The sequence below is a fragment of the Ambystoma mexicanum genome, chromosome 3q (assembly GCF_040938575.1).
Source record: "Ambystoma mexicanum isolate Mex_15411 chromosome 3q, UKY_AmexF1_1, whole genome shotgun sequence".
Taxonomy (NCBI): Eukaryota; Metazoa; Chordata; class Amphibia; order Caudata; family Ambystomatidae; genus Ambystoma; species Ambystoma mexicanum.
Window position 1 is genome coordinate 1250033529 of NC_090926.1, and position 18658 is coordinate 1250052186.

Consider the following 18658-nt stretch of genomic DNA (forward strand, 5'->3'; position numbering starts at 1 on the left):
GGGTTCGGGTGTATGCCAGTCATTGTTTATAATCCAATCTGTTTTAAAGTCCAGTAATGTATGGGTTCTGTGTACGGTGGGATCACTTTTCCCCTTCGCCTAATGATTATTGAAATACTGGGACTTGACAATCTTGCTCCCAGTCTAGTTATAGTGCAAAGACATGGTTCATCTCAGCTAAACCAGCACACTTGTTAAAGTCTCCAAGGAACAGGGCTGCTTCTGTACCTTAGGACCAGCTTTTACTTTTCTGTTAACATTTTTAAAGGGTCAGTGACCATGTTTGTATACTTTGAGAGAGAGAAAAAATGACAATAAGACCACACAGATGTAAAATTAATAAATTGTTAACACCAAAGTATGAGGTAAGAAATGTAGAGATGCTTAACTGTGTGGGACTAATCTGCAGTAGGAAACTGGTGGAGAACAGAAGGGTGCAGAAAGCATGGCAGTTTTAAAATAGTTAAAATGACCAAATGTGATACAAATTTCATCTGACTGAATAATTTAAGAGATGGTAGGGACTTCCTCGCTGGTGTTACTCATGGAATGATTTTCTTATTTTAAGGTAAGAGGCTGAAGTACCCAGTGTCGATGCGATTACTGGATGATGAATTTCCTGCTGGCTTCGTATGTTTTCTAATATAGATGCTTTAAACAGAATAACCATAGAAAAAAGCGGGACTTGATGTGCATTTCTCATCCGTGCTGGATGTGTTGTTTCACCCTGACACCGAATCACAAGGTCATCATCTATCTGTTTTGCTGCTGTCAGTGGAACGGTCTCGGGTTGCGACCGAAAATGCAGCCAGCCGCACTGTGTAAGGATGGCAAGCTATCAAACAGTGAATACAGACACAAGTGATCTCAGTTCAAGGGTGTTTATTGAACTTCAAATGGGTTGGTTGAATGCCTATCTAATCCTAAATCTAAAAATGGGAGCAAGCTACACCCATCAAATAATAACACAGTCCTAGGCGAGTCTCTGTCAAAATAAAAGGGCCTGTACTAATCAACATATTTCCTTTGCTTACTTCTAAATACAAAAGGGCGTGGGATAGTAATGTATGCAACAAAGAAAAGTTGTCTGGACGGTTGAGCAGTTGTCTTCCCTTCCCTGTGTTTTCAACACAGGGCAAGGCGGCACACTCAAGCTTCCCACCCACTCTGGCTTCTCTGCCACAAGGACACAGTACAAAGCATAGCAATCGGAGCCTTTGCCAAAGTCTCTTTTCCAGTAACAGTCTCTTACTGCAGAGGGCCTGTCGTAACAAACAAATATCAAAGTTCCATTTCAATCATGATTCTCACATGCACAAGTTATCGCTTCCAGTATTTATCATGGGTCTCCCTACTTTAGGTTTGCACCCCTTTGTACCACAATGTTCACTCTTGCTCTCCCTTGTTCGGGCTCGGACCAAGGATCTCCCTCGTTCGGGCTTGGATCCTCTTGCTATCAAAATCAAAGACTTTCGAATGTGCGATGGGTTTAACTTAAACCGTTGCAGGACCACTTCGATTCACTTCATACAATATTCTCATCAATCTTTTGGCTTTTGTTTCTCTTGGCGGGATACCTTACAGAGACCTTTGATAGGGCGCACGCATAGTGCCGACCATTCTGTCAATGGTATTGTATCTTTCCTTCTCAAGTTCAAACATTCATCAGCAGTTTAGCTTTAGTCGCGTCTTTCATCACATGCGTTTATCAATGTTCATTATACAATGTTGCCATTTGTAACCTTTGCCTTCAACTCAGACCGGTCTTGCATTGGCCTCTCCAACTCACCGGCTGTGTCGATCTCTCTAATGCTGCCGTTCCGCCCCACCTTGGTTGGCTAAGTGGAAGGGCCTTTGGTATCTCTGAAACACAATGCAGGAGTCTGCAGTCTGGTTTCCTGGCCTTAGGCTTTCTGCTTGAAAGGTTTCTGGAAAGGTACAGTTGCTTGACGAAAAGGTCAAGAGTGTTCCCCTCCTTCCAAACCCTTCTTGGTTTCCCGTCTTTCTCCCCTCATTGGCGATTCAAAACTGCTGTTCCTTCAAGTGCTTTGCCTCACTCAGAGTGTGCATTCCTGCTTCATCTTTTATCTGTGTGGGGAAGTTTAATGGAAGTCAGGTGTGAGTGATTGTCAGTAATTGCCTGACTTCGTCTGACCATAGTACACTGCTCGGGTGTGAGTTTTCTCCCAGAGAAGGCTGTCCGTGTGGAAGTGTTTGTGAAGGGAAAGGGAAGAGTGGGGAAAAGTTCCTCCGTATCCTACTTGGTAGGATGGGGTAAAGGTGTTACAGGGGGAGGGATAACGCGTCTCGCCATCCGGTGTGCCACTCCCTCAAGACCCCCTCAACCAGGTGATCCCTGCACTGGGCCACCCAGCGATGGATGTGTCCTGGCCACCTGGATGACAGATCCCTGTGGACTAGTGGGTGAGACACTTTCTGGTTTCTCACAACTGGCAGAAAGGGCCAGTGTTCTTTCACAGGATCAGTGACTTCCTGTGCTAACTTTGTCACATAGCTATGCATGAGGTTTTGCTGTGTATGAAACATGCAGGACTTACTTGGCTCTCTCACACCTATCATAGCCTGTCCAATCTCTTGGCCCTGGTTCCTTTACTCATCTCGATGATCTGCAGCAGCACCAAGCCTCAGTGTGGGATTTGGGGATGTCTGCTGGCAGTGGCCTTGCATCTGAAAAATGCTGCCACTCTTCAGGAAGCGAGAGCTCCTGATCCAATGTGGCTAGAGAATCCAGTCCTGTACCACAAAAGCCGAAGCAGGAGAAGTCTTTGGTCCTTTTCTGTGTGTCTGTTGTCACAGATGGCACAAGAATCACTCTGAGTCTCAAGGACATTTCAAGGTATATTATTTTTTTAAAGTTTATGGGGCGTAGGGTCATGCCACTTTCTAGTCTTCTCACAACCCTCCCTAACCCAGGGGTATGTAACCCTGGTTAGTTCCATCAAATGTTATATTAATCTGATTTGGACTACAGATGTTGATTTAAAAGGTGGCTGTCTAGACTCCCCAGGGATTTCCTAACTGCCCCATGTCTAGCAAAAGGTTAGTGGTCTTATGGGAGTTTATCCAGTTCCTTGTATTTACTCTGTTGGAATTAGTCTAGTTCAGTCACGCCTGTTAAGATGGATTTCTAGAATCTGGCCTGGTGGACAGATGTTGGGAGGCTACCCTAGTTACGATGAACAGGGAGCTCTCTGAGGTTACCCAAAACCCAATCAAGGTAGGTGGATGAGTAGACATGGCTTAGTCTCAGTGAGCATGTGAGTGGATTCAGGGACCCCAATGAGACCACACAATATGGCACAAAATTATTCAATTTAGATTATGTGAAGAGTCAGGAAGGAGACGCGGACACAGAGCGCTCATAGTTTTTGCTATAAACTTCTATTCAAAATAAAAGGGGTTGGAAAATGCCTCACTGTTCCTATGCTAAGAGCCGTTTTCCCGACCTCAACCATAACGAAGGGTCGGCCAGTTGTTAACATGTCCAAAGCAAAATGTCCTGTGTCCGAAATACTATTCTGGCCCTCACATTCTAAAATTAACTCTTAAGGTGAAATGGGTAATGTGTTTGGCCTTAAATGCACAAATGTTCAAGTTAAAAAAGGAAAGGCATAACTCAAACGTTCACATTGGATAAAGTTCACACTTCAAGAGGATGGCACCCTTCCCCTGGATTACTCTTCAATGCACTTTAAACTCTTTAAGATATGACTCTTCCTTGGACTTTTCTCGTCAACAGAACAATTTGTATGCAAAACAACTTAAATGCAAGTCCCAACTTTGTAGACCAACTGGTATACCCCCCTACCAGGTCTTTCCTCCACTTTAATGAAACTCCTTTACTCGCAGTCTTGGCTTTGCCTGGTGTAGCCTCCTTCCAGGGCTTCCTCATGTGATTCACTTTATGCACTGGTCAGCTTGACTTTGCCTCGTATACTCTCCTGCCAGGGCTCTCTCATGTGCTTCACTTGACACACTTGCAAACATGACTTATCTTGCATTCATTCCATTAACCCCCCTTTGGAAATATTGGGTTTCATATTCCCTTTCGTACGTTACATTTACTCTTGTTTGTCCTTGGCAAGGTTTGCCGAAATGCCCTTGTGTCCCAATTTTCCTCCTGAACACTCAACAGCTTTCTGTGATGTTCTTCAGCTTTCCCACAGTGAATGCAAAGTAGCGGTTTGGCATCACATTCCCCCTTCCTGGGCTCACTGACTTTGCTTGACGGCTTTGACATCTTTTGTGGCTCCTGCTCGCCTGCTGTGTGCTTCTCTGTGTTCAGGTGATGTGGATGTTGCACTCTGGCTCCCACAATCACCAGGAAGTTTTCTCTCTTCCTCTCATGGCTTCTACGCGCAGACTGGTTCCTGCAGTCTTCTTCCTCGGGCCTTCTTCCCGAGCCGAACGGTGTCCATGGGCTTCTCTTCATCACAGTAGTCCTTTGCTAGAAACCGAGAAGATAGGGCTTTCCCCAGCAGCGTCTCTCCCTTACCAGCTGATTAGGGTTTTTTAATGTCCCGGCACCTATCATGCGCGCGCAACAACTAGAGCACGTCTTGTACTTCTCGCCTTTACTGATCCTCATTACTCCATTCAGCTTTTTAGTTGCAGTTTTTTCTGCATGCATGGAAATGGTAGTCAGTTCTTGGTAATTTATGTATATAACATTGGAAGGTATTCTAGTGTTTTCATTCAGCAAAATGTACCAGGGTTCGTCCTCGTCTCGCCCTTCTCCTTGCCTACAACAAAAGAGAGGTTAGAGTTGCCTAGCAGGTCTAACCTAAGCTGATTATTAACACCATCATAAACAATAGATGGGGAAGAATGGCTTGAACAGTTGTATGCACTTTTCCTTTTGGTGTTATATGGCTAATTATCCTTTAACAAGTACATCATATAAAAAAGAACAGAACGATACAAATGAGTTATCATTCTACATATTTAAAATAATTTATCATATTAAAGGAACAATAAGAGAATAACAAATCTAATTAATCAGTAGAAAAATAGCTTATTCATCTACACATTCAGTTAAATCCAAACTTTTACCAAAACCAAAGACCACTATGACCATTGAGGAAGTCCTTCCAGCTAGACAATAGGTCAACATTTCTTTATTTGATGATTGATAAGACATTCTTAAAAAGCTTTTAAAATAATGAGTATGTGTTAGGCAAAGTTTGTATGCAGTACCCTCTCGGAACACTACATACAACTCTGACTACAGGTGTAAGCAAACCAGCCTTTGGTATAAGTCTGTACTACACAGTTTTGGTAGCGTGTTGAGCTGCCAGGCTTCTCTCAAGAGGGGAATTGTGAATTGTAGTGGAGTTACACAAAGATTCACAGTTACAGGTATTCAAATAAACTCTTATACTTAAGGTTTCTTGCATTATCAACTAATAATATATTTATCAGTCAGTTATAAAGCCTTTTTCAGAAGGAGGGAGCAATAGAATAGTAACACTCAAATATACTTCAGTACTGTACACTTTGAGTTTCTGAATCAGACGAGGCCCTTTTGGGATGGCCCACAGCCACAACCTACACCTACAAGTGACTTCAATAACAAGGGTGCTGGGGACATTAATACCTTACTGTTGCCATTCAGAATACTCTTTATAAAGTAAGTAAAAGGCAAAGGTTATTTAGAACACAAGAATTTACAAATATTCATAAGCAGGGCAAATACTTTCAGATAGCCCTTAGAAGAGTCATTCAATTCAATAGGCTAAGCCAAAGTCAATGGGCCAAAGTCTTTGTATAGGATGCAGCACTTCAGGTAAGTAAATGGAAAAGTCTTTGCACAAGTTCTTAGGAGTCTTTGATCAAAAGAAGAACCAAATATAGGGCCACAAGCTGATTAGACCTGTGAGTTGCAGAAGTTACAAGCACTTCCACAGTAAGAGGCAAGTTCTCTTAGGCTAATGAAAATGCCTTGCCCTCTATCGACCCTTAGTTCCTCTTGGGGGTCTTGTGTCACTGATAGTACTGAACACATCAAGTCACTGTGTGGGCTGTCATATTGTGGATCTAAATTCATCACTGTACCTGTGAAAGAATTTCTTCTTATCACAGTCACACTCCCCATTTTGGGTGTGGGTGCCTGTTGGACTGCTGGGGTCATATTCCATTGTGGTACCATAGCCTGCTGTATCTCTGCTTGCTGCGGTTGTACCTGTTTTGTTTGTATGGGTACCTGGTGTGGTTGCCCTTGCAGTGATTGCCTTTGCAGCAGTGCTGGCTGCATTTGTTGGGGCTGCGGCGCATATATCTGAGCGTACTTGTGATCTTGGGCATATTATTCCTGTGGTTTTGCATTATATTGTGGAGCTTAACCCAGCCCCCCATCTTGGAGCTTGCCAATTCTGTTGCTTTCCTCCTCTGCATGTCCTAGCTATGGGTCCCGTTCTTCCACAATTCCAACATTGCTGTGGCTGTCCACCATTAAATCCTCCTCTTCCCTGAGATTTTTGAAATCCACATTGTCCTACTCCTCTAAATCCATTCCCTCTTCCTCTTGGCCTGAAATTGTACCCACTCTGATCTGCGGTATATCCTGTGTTATTTTGCTACCCTAACTCCTGCGGCACCCCTCCTTTATTACTTGTCAATACCACTCCCTCAATGCCGTTTCATAGTTACATATAGAAAATATACTTCTCCAGCATTGGATCTTTCATGGATTCATGTGGCTATTTATATCGGACGTCCTATTGGTGTAGCCTAAAGCACCCAAAAATAACGTTGATAGGACACTAAAGTGTCGAAGTTTTCCATGGGTACCAACGCTGGAGAAATGGAGTTACAGATAAAAAAACTACTCCCATACAGAAAATATACAGTAGACAGAACAAGAAAAAAAATACAGAAATGTACTGGTAAAAGTTATTAATGTTATTTACATCAGGTTGTATATACAAATAAGACGGGCATAGTTAAAGTGAATACTAGCAGTCAATGTAAGTTGAACGGATATACTGTTCAGGTAGGGGAAGACTGATGGGGATTCCCGCCATGATTGATTAACTTCCAAAGACTAGACCGCAGTGTTGGTTTACCGGTCTTAGTCATCTTCATTGCTCCCTCCCTCTTTCTGGTCTCAGTTGTTGTCACCTTGTTCCTTGTATGATATTGAGGAAGCTGCTGTCAGACCCTATTGGGAGTAATCCTCACTGCTCCCTGCCTCTTCCTCATCTCAGCTGTTAACATACTGTTCCTTGGGTGACATTGAGGAATGCTTGAAGTGACTTGGCTTGAGGGTGAGTGTTAAGATATGCCATCAGGGAATGAGGAATGGAGGGAACATTCCTAGAAGGGAATGGGGATATGCAACTTCCTCCCTCCATATAGCCACCCCCAGGGTCAGGATCAGGTAGCAGCTGCCGTCCCCTGGCCACAGGGATCCTGTGCTGGACCAGCTTCTGTGACCGTGACTGGAAGATCGCCTGTTTGTGAATACCGTTGCTGGAACCCGCCATTCTCCAACCTGCAAAGTGTCCTGAGAAGGTCTGCATCAGTGTTTCTTAATAGCCATCGGTTTCATCTTGCAGCTGCACCCGACCGACGGAGAGGGCTCCCGTTACACTGAGTCTTCCTAGTGGTTTTAGATGGACCACTGCGATGAGGGAGATTGCTCCTGAGACACTCTGTTGGAACAGTGGTATTGGGTAGACCACTGCACCAAGGTTGATGACTTCTGATGCACTCTGCTCTATTTGGGCCACTTCCCGGACCCCACCTTGTCCTCCTGCTGTTCCCCTTACCTGCAATGTCTTTGGGACACGGCTCTGGATCTTCAAATGGTTGCGGGTGCCTCTCTTCCATCTTTCTGCATAGCTCTGCTGCAGGCTCATGATCTCGGTGGAGTTTCCAGACCCGACCCTCCACCTGTCTGCCGTCACGCTGCCACCAATCGAGTCGGCTCCCTGTCGGCTCCCAGGACGATTAGGCAGCGTCCTGTCCTTCTGGCAAGATGCTTTTGCTTCACCTGACATGCATGATGCAAAATTGAGGGTCTGGAAGCTGGCACAGAAATAATTAGTGGTCATTATTCATTGAAAACCTGTGTCTAGATACACAAGCTACATGTCCCTGGTGATGCCCTATGAGTTGCAAACATGTTTGTGGTTCCTTATGGTCTCATGCAGTAGGGATATTATTTTAGGTTATGCTATGTTAGGCTTGTCCAAAGTGGCAGATTGCGGTCCCGCCAGGGGATTTCCAGACTATATTCTGTGATGAAAGGGAAAAGGGAAGGGACTAGAGGAAATAAAAGGGGCAACAAAGGAGGAACAGGGGAAAATTAGCTGATAGGTAAGATGGACTAATATTTAATAACGCTTGGGTGCATGATGCTCTGACAAGCAAGAAATGTAGAAAGTTGAGTAAATTCAAATGTGTCGTTGGATAATGGAGAACTGGCTTGAGGACGGGTTCAATATAAAATAAATATACATTATAGTGCACATCTGTGTGATGGCTTTGATATGTCCATTGTTTTGTCTTAGAACACAATTAATGTCTCTGACTAAATAGCATGCCAGGCCTGGCATGTGGGATTTACAAGCTTAGAAGCCATGAACAGGCATATCCAGGATAGACTATGTAATAGATGAATGTGACTGTGAAACATGGGGGAAGGCGATGGTGAATGTGACTGGAAACATGGGGGAAGGCGATGGTGAATGTGACTGGATACATGGAGGAGGGCGATGGAGAATGTGACAGGAAACATGAGGGAAGGTGATGGTGAATGTGACTGGAAACATGGGCGAAGGCGATGGTGAATGTGACAGGAAACATGGGCGAAGGCGATGGTGAATGTGACTGGAAACATGGGCGAGGGCGAAGGCGATGGTGAATGTGACAGGAAACATGGGCGAAGGCGATGGTGAATGTGACTGGAAACATGGGCAAAGGCGATGGTGAATGTGACAGGAAACATGGGCGAAGGCGATGGTGAATCTGACTGGAACCAGGGGGGAAGGCGATGGTGAATGTGACTGGAAACATGGGGGAAGGCGATGGTGAATGTGACTGGAAACATGGGGGAAGGCGATGGTGAATGTGACTGGAAACATGGGCGAAGGCGATGGTGAATGTGACAGGAAACATGGGCGAAGGCGATGGTGAATGTGACTGGAAACAGGGGGGAAGGCGATGGTGAATGTGACAGGAAACAGGGGGGAAGGCGATGGTGAATGTGACTGGAAACATGGGCGAAGGCGATGGTGAATGTGACTGGAAACATGGGCGAAGGTGATGGTGAATGTGACTGGAAACATGGGGGAAGGCGATGGTGAATGTGACAGGAAACATGAGAAAAGTGATGGTGAATGTGACTGGAAACATGGGCGAAGGCAATGGTGAATGTGACAGGAAACATGGGCGAAGGCGAGGATAGAAGGAAATCCATCTTACTGGATGCAGTGCAAGCCTTGGGACCCTAATTGGATATGGCCTAGCAGTTCAGGCTGTACTGCCCCCTTTGTGTTGGGATCAAGACTGATGTGAATTTGGTCTTTCCCCTTCTGTAATGGCTTGACCGGCTGAAAATCCTTGGTCTGGAAGGTTTCCTAGAGCAATGCCAGTGGTGCTGATTCATTCTAAACCATCCAGCCATCATGTGCTCATTTTCCAGTGTCTTTATCTATCTGCTGCATGATGGAGCGAGGTTGTGTGTGTGCTGTCTGTCCATCCTGCAGGTCACATTCCATTCTGTCCAATTTACCTGCAGTGCAAGCACTGCCATCAGAGGTCGATAAAATAAGGTCCATTGAGCTAAATAGTAACTCCACAATTCGGTCTGTGGAGTGTGTGATAAATAGTCAATATCAATATATGATGATCCGCCCAAGAGAGGACTGAAAAGCCTGCTAGTCTACATCCACCATCTCAAGCAAGGCAATATCTCTTGTTTGTTGACGCCCATCTTCGCAATTGCATTGGGTTTCACATAAAAACAAATTCTTGTGAGAAATATACTTAAAAAACAGACTTTGTTGATCAGCTGATTTGAAAATGTCGTCTTTTTTTTTTGTCTCCTCTTCAACGCAGATATCTGAGAATTTCTATTTTGATGTGAATTCGGACACCATGAAGGGAATGCTTCGAGCCCATGTTGCGCATGCCGCCATCTCTACCCTGGCACGCTCTGCCATCTTCTCCATCACCTATCCCTCGCCTGATATTTTTCTGGTGGTCAAGGTGAGTGCTTTTTTTAATCAACTGTGAGTTCACGATAAACGTGGTTATGCCTACAGACTTTATTCAACACTAAAGAACCACAAATGACATTCTAAGGCACTTACCTGAATATTGATCTGCAACCTGGATCCCTGATAGGGTGCATGCTGTTTTCCACTGATACTGGGATTTTTAGCAACTACCAGTGATTTATTAGACATTTCTAAATCGTTGTGTTTCACTCCTACCTCTAGCATTACATTGTATTTGTCCTGGCTGCATATGTTTCCTTCCTTGGAATGTAATATGCCCTTTCAGGCCTGGATAGTTTGAGCCTGAGGTGTATCCCGAGCTTTGGCAGTACTCGTCGCTGTGTTGGACATTTTGTACCCCTGTCTCCTATCTCTGGGAGCTATACAACTGTGTTGTGTGTTTATGCATTATGTATATTACTTGGGCGCTGGATGAAACCTGTGACTGATTGCTATGTGACCTCTTGGGTCCTGAATAGGATGGTATTACTGTATATATTTCTAAGGCATGTGAATATGCTTAGAATCACATACTTTGCATAGGCCAACATTTAGTGGTTGGTGCAGAGTATTCCAATATTTAAATACAAGTCGACAAGGCATTCCTGTAAATTCTGTTCCTTCTGTGGTGTGTTCAGTAACCATGATCCTTCGCTCATCGAGGTCCTCAGATCGTTCTTTTTTGTGCCATCCGGTTGGTTGCTATTTATGAAGTTCGTACATTTATAGTATGCTCGAGATCAAGCAATATGTGTACTATTATTAAAATTGTTAGTCTACATCGACACCTAAGATTGCTCGACAGTCTACACGCCTGCCATGATTGCTCTACAAGCGGGTCTTGAGATTTGAGAAGATCGCCAGTGTACTGTTGACAACGTCGTCAAGCTTTCAGGCTACAGTAGGGAGAGTGGGGGAAATACTGTTCGGGAGATTTTTCATTGTTATGCCAAATCCCCGCTACCTATGGGACTCGCAACACTTTTTCCTGGGCTCCTGGATCTTTTTGTCAGTTCTCCTGAATGAGTGGGAGCCTTTCCCCCCCTCATTCATTCTTTTGCTCTGACTATGGGATTCCGTGTTCATTATTTTGATACTTTATTTTATGCTTTCCTCAATAATTTCTAAGGCATCTGTAATGTATATTTGCAGCTCACAGCCCTTTTTGTGCAGTGTTGCTGGGTATCCCTTCAGCTTCCCTTTTTATTTTCCTTGTGAGAAATAATGTTTCCAGGGATAGGGGGATACTTTTTATCCTTACTTTTTCTTTTGTGAGATCAGCACACACCCCCTCATGTAAAGTGCAGAGGGGTTACACTGCATCCCCTTTCCCACTGCTCCTGCAACATTTCTGTTACAGTGACAAGTTTACCTGAATGGCTATTGGCAGAGGACGTGCTCTACCGACTTTTGTGTAGTTGTTACTTGCAGGCTTTGTTCGCAGCTGTGGTAATCCACAGAAGGGTCACCATGATCCAAAATGGTGGCGGCTTTCTTTTTTTGCAATTATTTGTGTGCTTGTTCTTTCTCAGTCGTCCTTCTGCCGTGCTGGGTGGGGGGAGTTTTGGTTTGACTTTTGTCTACGCCGGGAATCCTTTGTGAGGCCTGCCGAGGCCCCTGTGTGTCTGTGAGGACAGGAAGCAAGGGAGGAGTCTGAAACTCTCCGGTTCTATGTCTTCTAGCATGCCTGCCTACACCAGTTCCAACTGGGAGGCAGGCGGTCCTAAAAGGATAGGCTTCCCCCAAAGGTTGAATGTAGCAGGAGTATTCATTGGCTTGTTTCCTGGTTGAAAGGGGAGGATCCTGTGGCTGCAGACAAGTCGACCACTGTAACTGAAGAACTGTTACTCACTGCTCCGTGCTCCAGGCTTCCTCAAAGAGGGGCTCTTCTTTACAACGTACCTCTCTGCTGTTTCGATTGGAACAGGCAGAGGTGTCAGTTGAATGGAAGAGTGAGGAGAACACGCACCGCCAATACCAATGCTGAATTGTGGGACTCTCAAGGATTAACGATGTCCAGGATTGGAGAAAACGACAGGATAAAATAATAAACAGGTAAGTTAGTACAGGGAAGTAAACCCTGGCGGCACGAGGGTCTCACTAGAGCCGGGTTGGTGCAGGATCAGGAAAGCGTCAATATGCACTTTGAATATAATTTCACTGAGTATTGTAATCCAATAAATGTCCCGAAATACCAACAGAGCAGTAGGCAATTGAGGTACAATAGTCAAAGATGGCACTGGCAGAATTACCAATAAACGAATACAGCAGGTTACATGATGGACACACTTTCCAGACGAGGATTGGAGCAACTGAGGTGTTCCGAGTAGCCGCTGGCGGATGAGCTGCAAGGGCAGCAGGAGCGGAGAAGAACCATCCAAATAACGTTCCGCGTCGAATACCATGAGATCACGACAATGATCAGGAAGGAGAGAAGGCAGTCCAGGTGCAGTCCGGGTCGATACCGTAGTGGTCTGTAAGAAGTGCCAATAGGGTAGACGGCGTAACAATCCAAAGGTCAGGCGTGGGTCGGAACCAGGAGAACAAGTTAGGATATTGTGACAAGGGTTTCACGTAGGAAAACGGACGTAACCGAAAATAGCAAGAAACACTAATTAGCAGCAACAAGCCCTCTGGAAGACGGCAGTTTTAAACCCTTATGGGGGCGTGTCTTGCTGTACGTCCTCCACGTACGAGACGTGTCAGCTGACACTGGTTTAGCCGTAGCTTGTACAGGCACCATGGCAACCTGTATCTGCTCCACAAAGGAGCTTGTGAATGAGACGTACTCCGCAGGGAAGCCCGAAGTGTAACAGCATCCTCCCCCAAAGACACCGGCAACCCCCTGGCGGAATGAAAACCTCTCAAAAGATCAGGGCAATGCAAGTTGGACAAAGGCCCGCCGATACGATCCTCGGGCCCAAAACCCTTCCAATCCACCAGATAGAACACCGTACCCCTAGAGACTTTGCAGTCCAGAATGCGTGAAACCTCATACTCCTCTTCGCCGTCCACCAAAATCGGTGAAGGACGTGTTGGTAGACGAGTAGACCGGACAAAAGTCTTGATCAGGGAGACATGAAAGACCGGGTGAATGCGTCACGAACGTGACAGTGTCAACTTGACCGCCGCAGGGTTAATAACATCAGAATTGGTATAGGGCCCCAGGAATTTAGGCAGAAGAGAGCGTTTACCAGCAATCCGTAAGTTACGGGATGACAACCACACCTTCATGCCAATCCGATAGACCGGTGCCGGTGAACGGTGCACATCTGCGTATTTCTTTGCACAGTCTTGAGCCCGAAGCAAATGACAGCGTACATCCCGATGGATCTGGTCCAGGTCTCTTACGCAATCTCTTGCAGCCGGGTTGGAATCCGGCAAGGTCAGATCAAGTGGGAGTGCCCTAGGGTGGCAACCATACAGGGCAAAGAGGGAGAAACCCCCATGGACATATGCATAGAATTATTGTATGCAAACTCGGCGTAAGGCAAAGAAGTGAACCAGGACTGTTGAAAATGAAGACATGAGCGTAGGAACTGTTCGATGTTCAGCCTGCCCATCCGTCTTAGGATGGCATGCCTAAGAATATCTATCCTCAATGCCTAGGGAAGCCGTAAGAGCCTTCCAAAACCATGAGGTAAATTGCGTCCCACGATCGGAAACGATGACAGATGGCAACCCAAAGAAACGAAACACATTCGTCATGAACAGTCTAGCCAGTCCAGGAGCTGACGGCAAACCGGAACAAGGAATGAACAAAGCATATTTTGTGAGATAGTCCACAATCACCCAAATGATGTTGTGCCCCAGAATGTTGGGCACGTCAACAATGAAAGCCATCGACACCATCTGCCAAGGTTTGTATGGGATTGGCAAAGGCTGTAACAAACCCACAGGTTTGGCTCTGGAGGTCTTACATTGGGTGAAAATGGCACAGGTTAGGATGTAATCCTTTACATTGCGTGCCATGAAAGGCCACCAAGCCCAACGCCGCAATGCCTCAATGGTTTTCTGACTTCCTGGATGTGCTGCAACCAGAGAATCATGGGACCACTGGAGAGCCAAGGTCCGGGCCTGGACCGGTGGAACAAAGACGCGCCCTTGGATGAATGGCAAACCTTGAACTAGTTCCAGGTTGAAATCAGCAATTTCCGTTGGATGGGTTGAGATCCAATCAATGATGATTGAACATAAAGACGGTTGAACGGAACATCCACAAACTACTATGTTCGGTAGGAGAGGTAGTGCTTCAGTTCGCTGGAACTGGTTCCCCGCATGGAGGCGGGAGAGAGTGTCGGCTGACACTTGGGCCTAAGCAGGACGGTAGGTGATAACAAACTGATACTGTGAAAAAAATAAGTGCCACTGCGCCTGCCTGGCAGTAAGACATTTCATTGATTTGAAGGGTAACAGACTTCTGTGATCCGAGTATACTGTTACAGGATGTTTCGTCCCCAGGAGGTGATGTCTCCATTCCAGAAAAGCGTCTCTGATGGCTAGGAGTTCATGTTCCGGAATGGGATCATTCTTCTCGTAAGGTGTCAATTTGCGAGAGAAGTAGGCAACGGGATATATGTCGCCTGAATGGGGACAATGTTGAGACAACACAGCACCAACTGCATAACCGGAGGCATCGGCCTCCACAAAGAACGGGAGATCAGGATTGGGATGATTGAGGACAGGGGCGGAAGTGAAGGCGGCTTTTAGCTGGTCAAAAGCCTTTTGGGTTTCAGACGACCATACATATGGCACCTTGGCACTGGTCGGGGAGGTAAGAGGCGCAGAGATCTCCGAAAAGCCGTTGATAAAACGCCTATAAAAATTTGCGAAACCCAGAAATGATTGTAGAGATTTGATAGTTTTGGGCACTGGCCATTCCAAAATTGCACTAATTTTGGATTGGATCATACGAACCCCGTTGCTAGTGAGATCGTAACCCAAGAATTCCACCTCTGAGGCGTATAAAATGCATTTTTTGGCTTTTTTGAACAAATTTTGATCCCTCAGACATTGGAGCACCATTTTGACATGTAGTAAATAGTCCGTCTGATTTTGCGAATAGATCAGAATATCATCCAGGTAAATTACCACGTACTGATCAAGGATGTCATGGAATATGTCGTTCATAAATGCCTGGAAGGTGGCCGGGCGTTACAGAGCCCAAAGGGCATCACCAAGTACTCGAATAGACCGTAATGTGTCTTAAACGCAGTTTTCCACTCGTCCCCTCTTCTCATACGGATTAAATTGTAGGCCCCTCTGAGATCGAGTTTAGTAAATATTTTTGAGGATCCCAACTGATCAAGGAGAACAGAGATCAGGGGAAGGGAGTACTGGTTTTTATGGTAGCTGCATTCAAGGCGCGATAGTCAATACAGGGATGTAAATCCCCTTCTTTCTTTGGAACAAAAAAGAGCGGGGACCCAACTGGAGATTTTGAAGGACGAATAAATCCCATGGCAAGAGCTGATCTATGTACTCTTTGAGTAATGCATCTTCCTTGAGAGTGAGTGAATACACCCTTCCAGCAGGTATCTTTATCCGTGGTATCAGGTCTATCGGACAATCATAGGCCCGATGTGGAGGTAGAGGTTCTGCCATCCCCTTGTCGAATACGTCCAAATATTCTGCATATTGAGAAGGAACCGTGGATGCAGTGTTTGATATGGCTGCAATATGCATGGAAGAGGATACCAGTGCCCTTGCAGGGCTACCCTGGCTGATTCCAAGCAAAGAAGTGCATTGGGTATTGCAAACGTTGGAAGGGAACTGGATCTGATATGTCGACCAATCAATGACAGGGTTGTGGAACTGCAGCCATGGGATACCCAGGATGACTTTGTAGGCCGGAGCTTTGATAATATCGAATGATATCACTTCTGTATGGCCTTCATCAGTGCTCATATGCAATGGAACTGTCTGATGGGTTACCATTCCAGAGACAAGGATCGAACCATCCACCGCATTAACAGTTTCAGGTATGGTTTTGCAAATTAGCGGTATCCCTGACATAGAGGCAAAGCATTGATCAACATAGTTACCTGTTGCTCACGAATCTATCACTGCCATTGCCTGAAACGAACCACCATGGATCAAAGAAAATGTAACAGGGAGGCGGACCAGCTGAACCGGATTCTGTATCGGAGAGTCCAAAGGTGGTACTCCCGACATAGGGACTCCATCTACTGTCGGGATTTGGCGTTTCCCGCCTTTCTTTTAGGTTTTTTGGGACATTCGGGCAGCAAATGGTCAGAGGCCCCACAATACATGCAAAGATTGTGCGATCTGCAGTATTCTCGTTGGGCAGGTGTGAGTGGACCCCTAACCACACCGATTTGGATAGGTTCTGGCGCAGGAAGTGTCGGACAATGCATCCGCAGGGGCTGAGGCGAAAAGGGCAGGTTTCTTCTCTCCGCGCCTTTCAGCTTTACGGGCATCAATCTGAACTAAATCAAGCAGTTCCCCGAATGCTGTGGGAACCACTGGGACAGTGGAGAGAATGTCCTTTAGTTCATCCGAGAGACCTTGGTAGAAGACTGCAGTCTTCTTTTCTTTGGGCCAATCTGTTTCCGCTGCCAGCTGATTAAAGCAAGCCAAATAAACCAATAGAGAATTGTTCCCTTGTCGATGCTTCAACAGTCCCAAGTCTGTAGCTTCAGTAGTATAACATGTATCAAATACTTTACTCCTCATAGCTAAAAGGATTTCACAATTGTAGAGAACATGACTGTTTGATTCTAACAATGGATTTGCCCAGGCGGCAGCGGTGCCACCCAAATGTGACAAAACAAAAGCCGCTTTAGTCGTGGAAGTAGGGAAAGAAGCAGGATGGCACAAGAAGTGCAGCTTGCATTGATTAATGAAGGTCCTGTATTGTTTAGGATCACCAAGGAAGCGTTCAGGAGGAGCCAGAGGAAATTGGGTGGTAAGCATGATAGGGTTTGATTCCTGCATGGGAGCTGGAAACCCGGACCCCGAAGCTGTAGCACCAGTGCCTGATGCCTGTGAGGCTGGGGTAGTTAACAAGGCCTGGATGGCATCCATACGTTGATGCAATGCCTCTTGTGCATTGGTCAAGTCGGTTCGCAGATCCGTGACCATTTGCATGATCTGATTCAAAGCATCACTGGCCTGCGTGGACATTGTTAAGGCTGCTAATTCTGTTACTCACCGCTCCGTAGGCAGGTCAGGAAGATGGATAGATGACCTTGGAGACTATGTGTACAGGAATCGATATTCAGCCTCCAATTCCAGCTCCCCTGAGTACAAGACTCAGGCTTCCTCAAAGAGTGGCTCTTCTTTACAACATACCGCTCTGCTGTTTCGATTGGAACAGGCAGAGGTGTCAGTTGAATAAATGAGCGGGAGAACATGCACCGTCAATACCAATGCTGAATTGTGGGACTCTCAAGGATTAACGAGGTCCAGGATTGGAGAAAATGACAATATAAAATAATAAACAGGTAAGTTAGTACAGGGAAGTAAACCCGGGCGGCACGAGGGTCGCGCTCGTGCCGGGTTGGTGCAGGATCAGGAAAGCGTCAATATGCACTTTGAAAATAAGTTCAGAGTATTGTAATCCAATAAATGTCCCAAAATACAATAGAGAGAAATACCAACAGAGCAGTAGGTAATTGAGGTACAATAGTCAAAGATGGCACTGGCGGAGTTACCAATAAACAAACCCAGCAGGTTACCTGATACACACACTTTGCAGAAGAGGATTGGAGCAACTGAGGTGTTCCGAGTAGCCGCTGGCGGATGAGCTGCAAGGGCAGCAGGAGCGGAGAAGAACAATACAAATAACGTTTCGTGTCGAATACCAGGAGATCACAACAACGATAAGGAAGGAGAGAAGGCAGTCCAGGTGCAGTCCGGGTCGATACCGTAGCGGTCTGTAAGAAGTGCCAATAGGGTAGACGGCGTAACAATCCAAAGGACAGGGGTGGGTTGGAACCAGGAAATCAAGTCAGAATATTGTGACAAGGGTTTCACGAAGGAAAACAGACGTAACCGCAAATGGCAAGAAACACTAATTAGCAGCAACACACCCTCTGGAAGACGGCAGTTTTAAACCCGTATGGGGGCGTCTCTTGCTGTACGTCCTCCACGTATGAGAGGTGTCAGCTGACACAGGTTCCGCCGTAGCTTGTACAGGCGCCATGGCAACCTGTATCTGCTCCACAAAGGAGCTTGTGAATGAGACGTTCTCCGCAGGGAAGCCTTTCTCTGCCGAAGTGTAACAAGAACCAAATAAGACGATCACCAGTGACGCCTGCAGCACGTTCCAGCGACCAGAGATCCCTGCTGAAGTACCGCTGCTGTCCTGACCCTGTTTTCAAAATGACAGGCAAGCTCCGAAGAGGACAATTTCCTCCCTTGGACTGGTGGGCATAATCAGTTCTAAGATG

The 18658-nt window shown here is 45.9% G+C and overlaps 1 protein-coding gene across 6 annotated transcripts in view; it reads left to right on the forward strand.

Moving 5' to 3' along the window:
• Nucleotides 1–18658, forward strand: part of DOCK6 (dedicator of cytokinesis 6) — a 1219180-nt gene that overhangs the window by 202229 nt on the left and 998293 nt on the right. For all 6 annotated transcript variants that reach the window (XM_069604231.1, XM_069604230.1, XM_069604232.1 and 3 more), the window contains exon 9: nucleotides 10084–10233. In XM_069604231.1, coding sequence (XP_069460332.1) covers nucleotides 10084–10233 — 150 coding nt within the window. The remainder of the gene's footprint in view (nucleotides 1–10083; nucleotides 10234–18658) is intronic.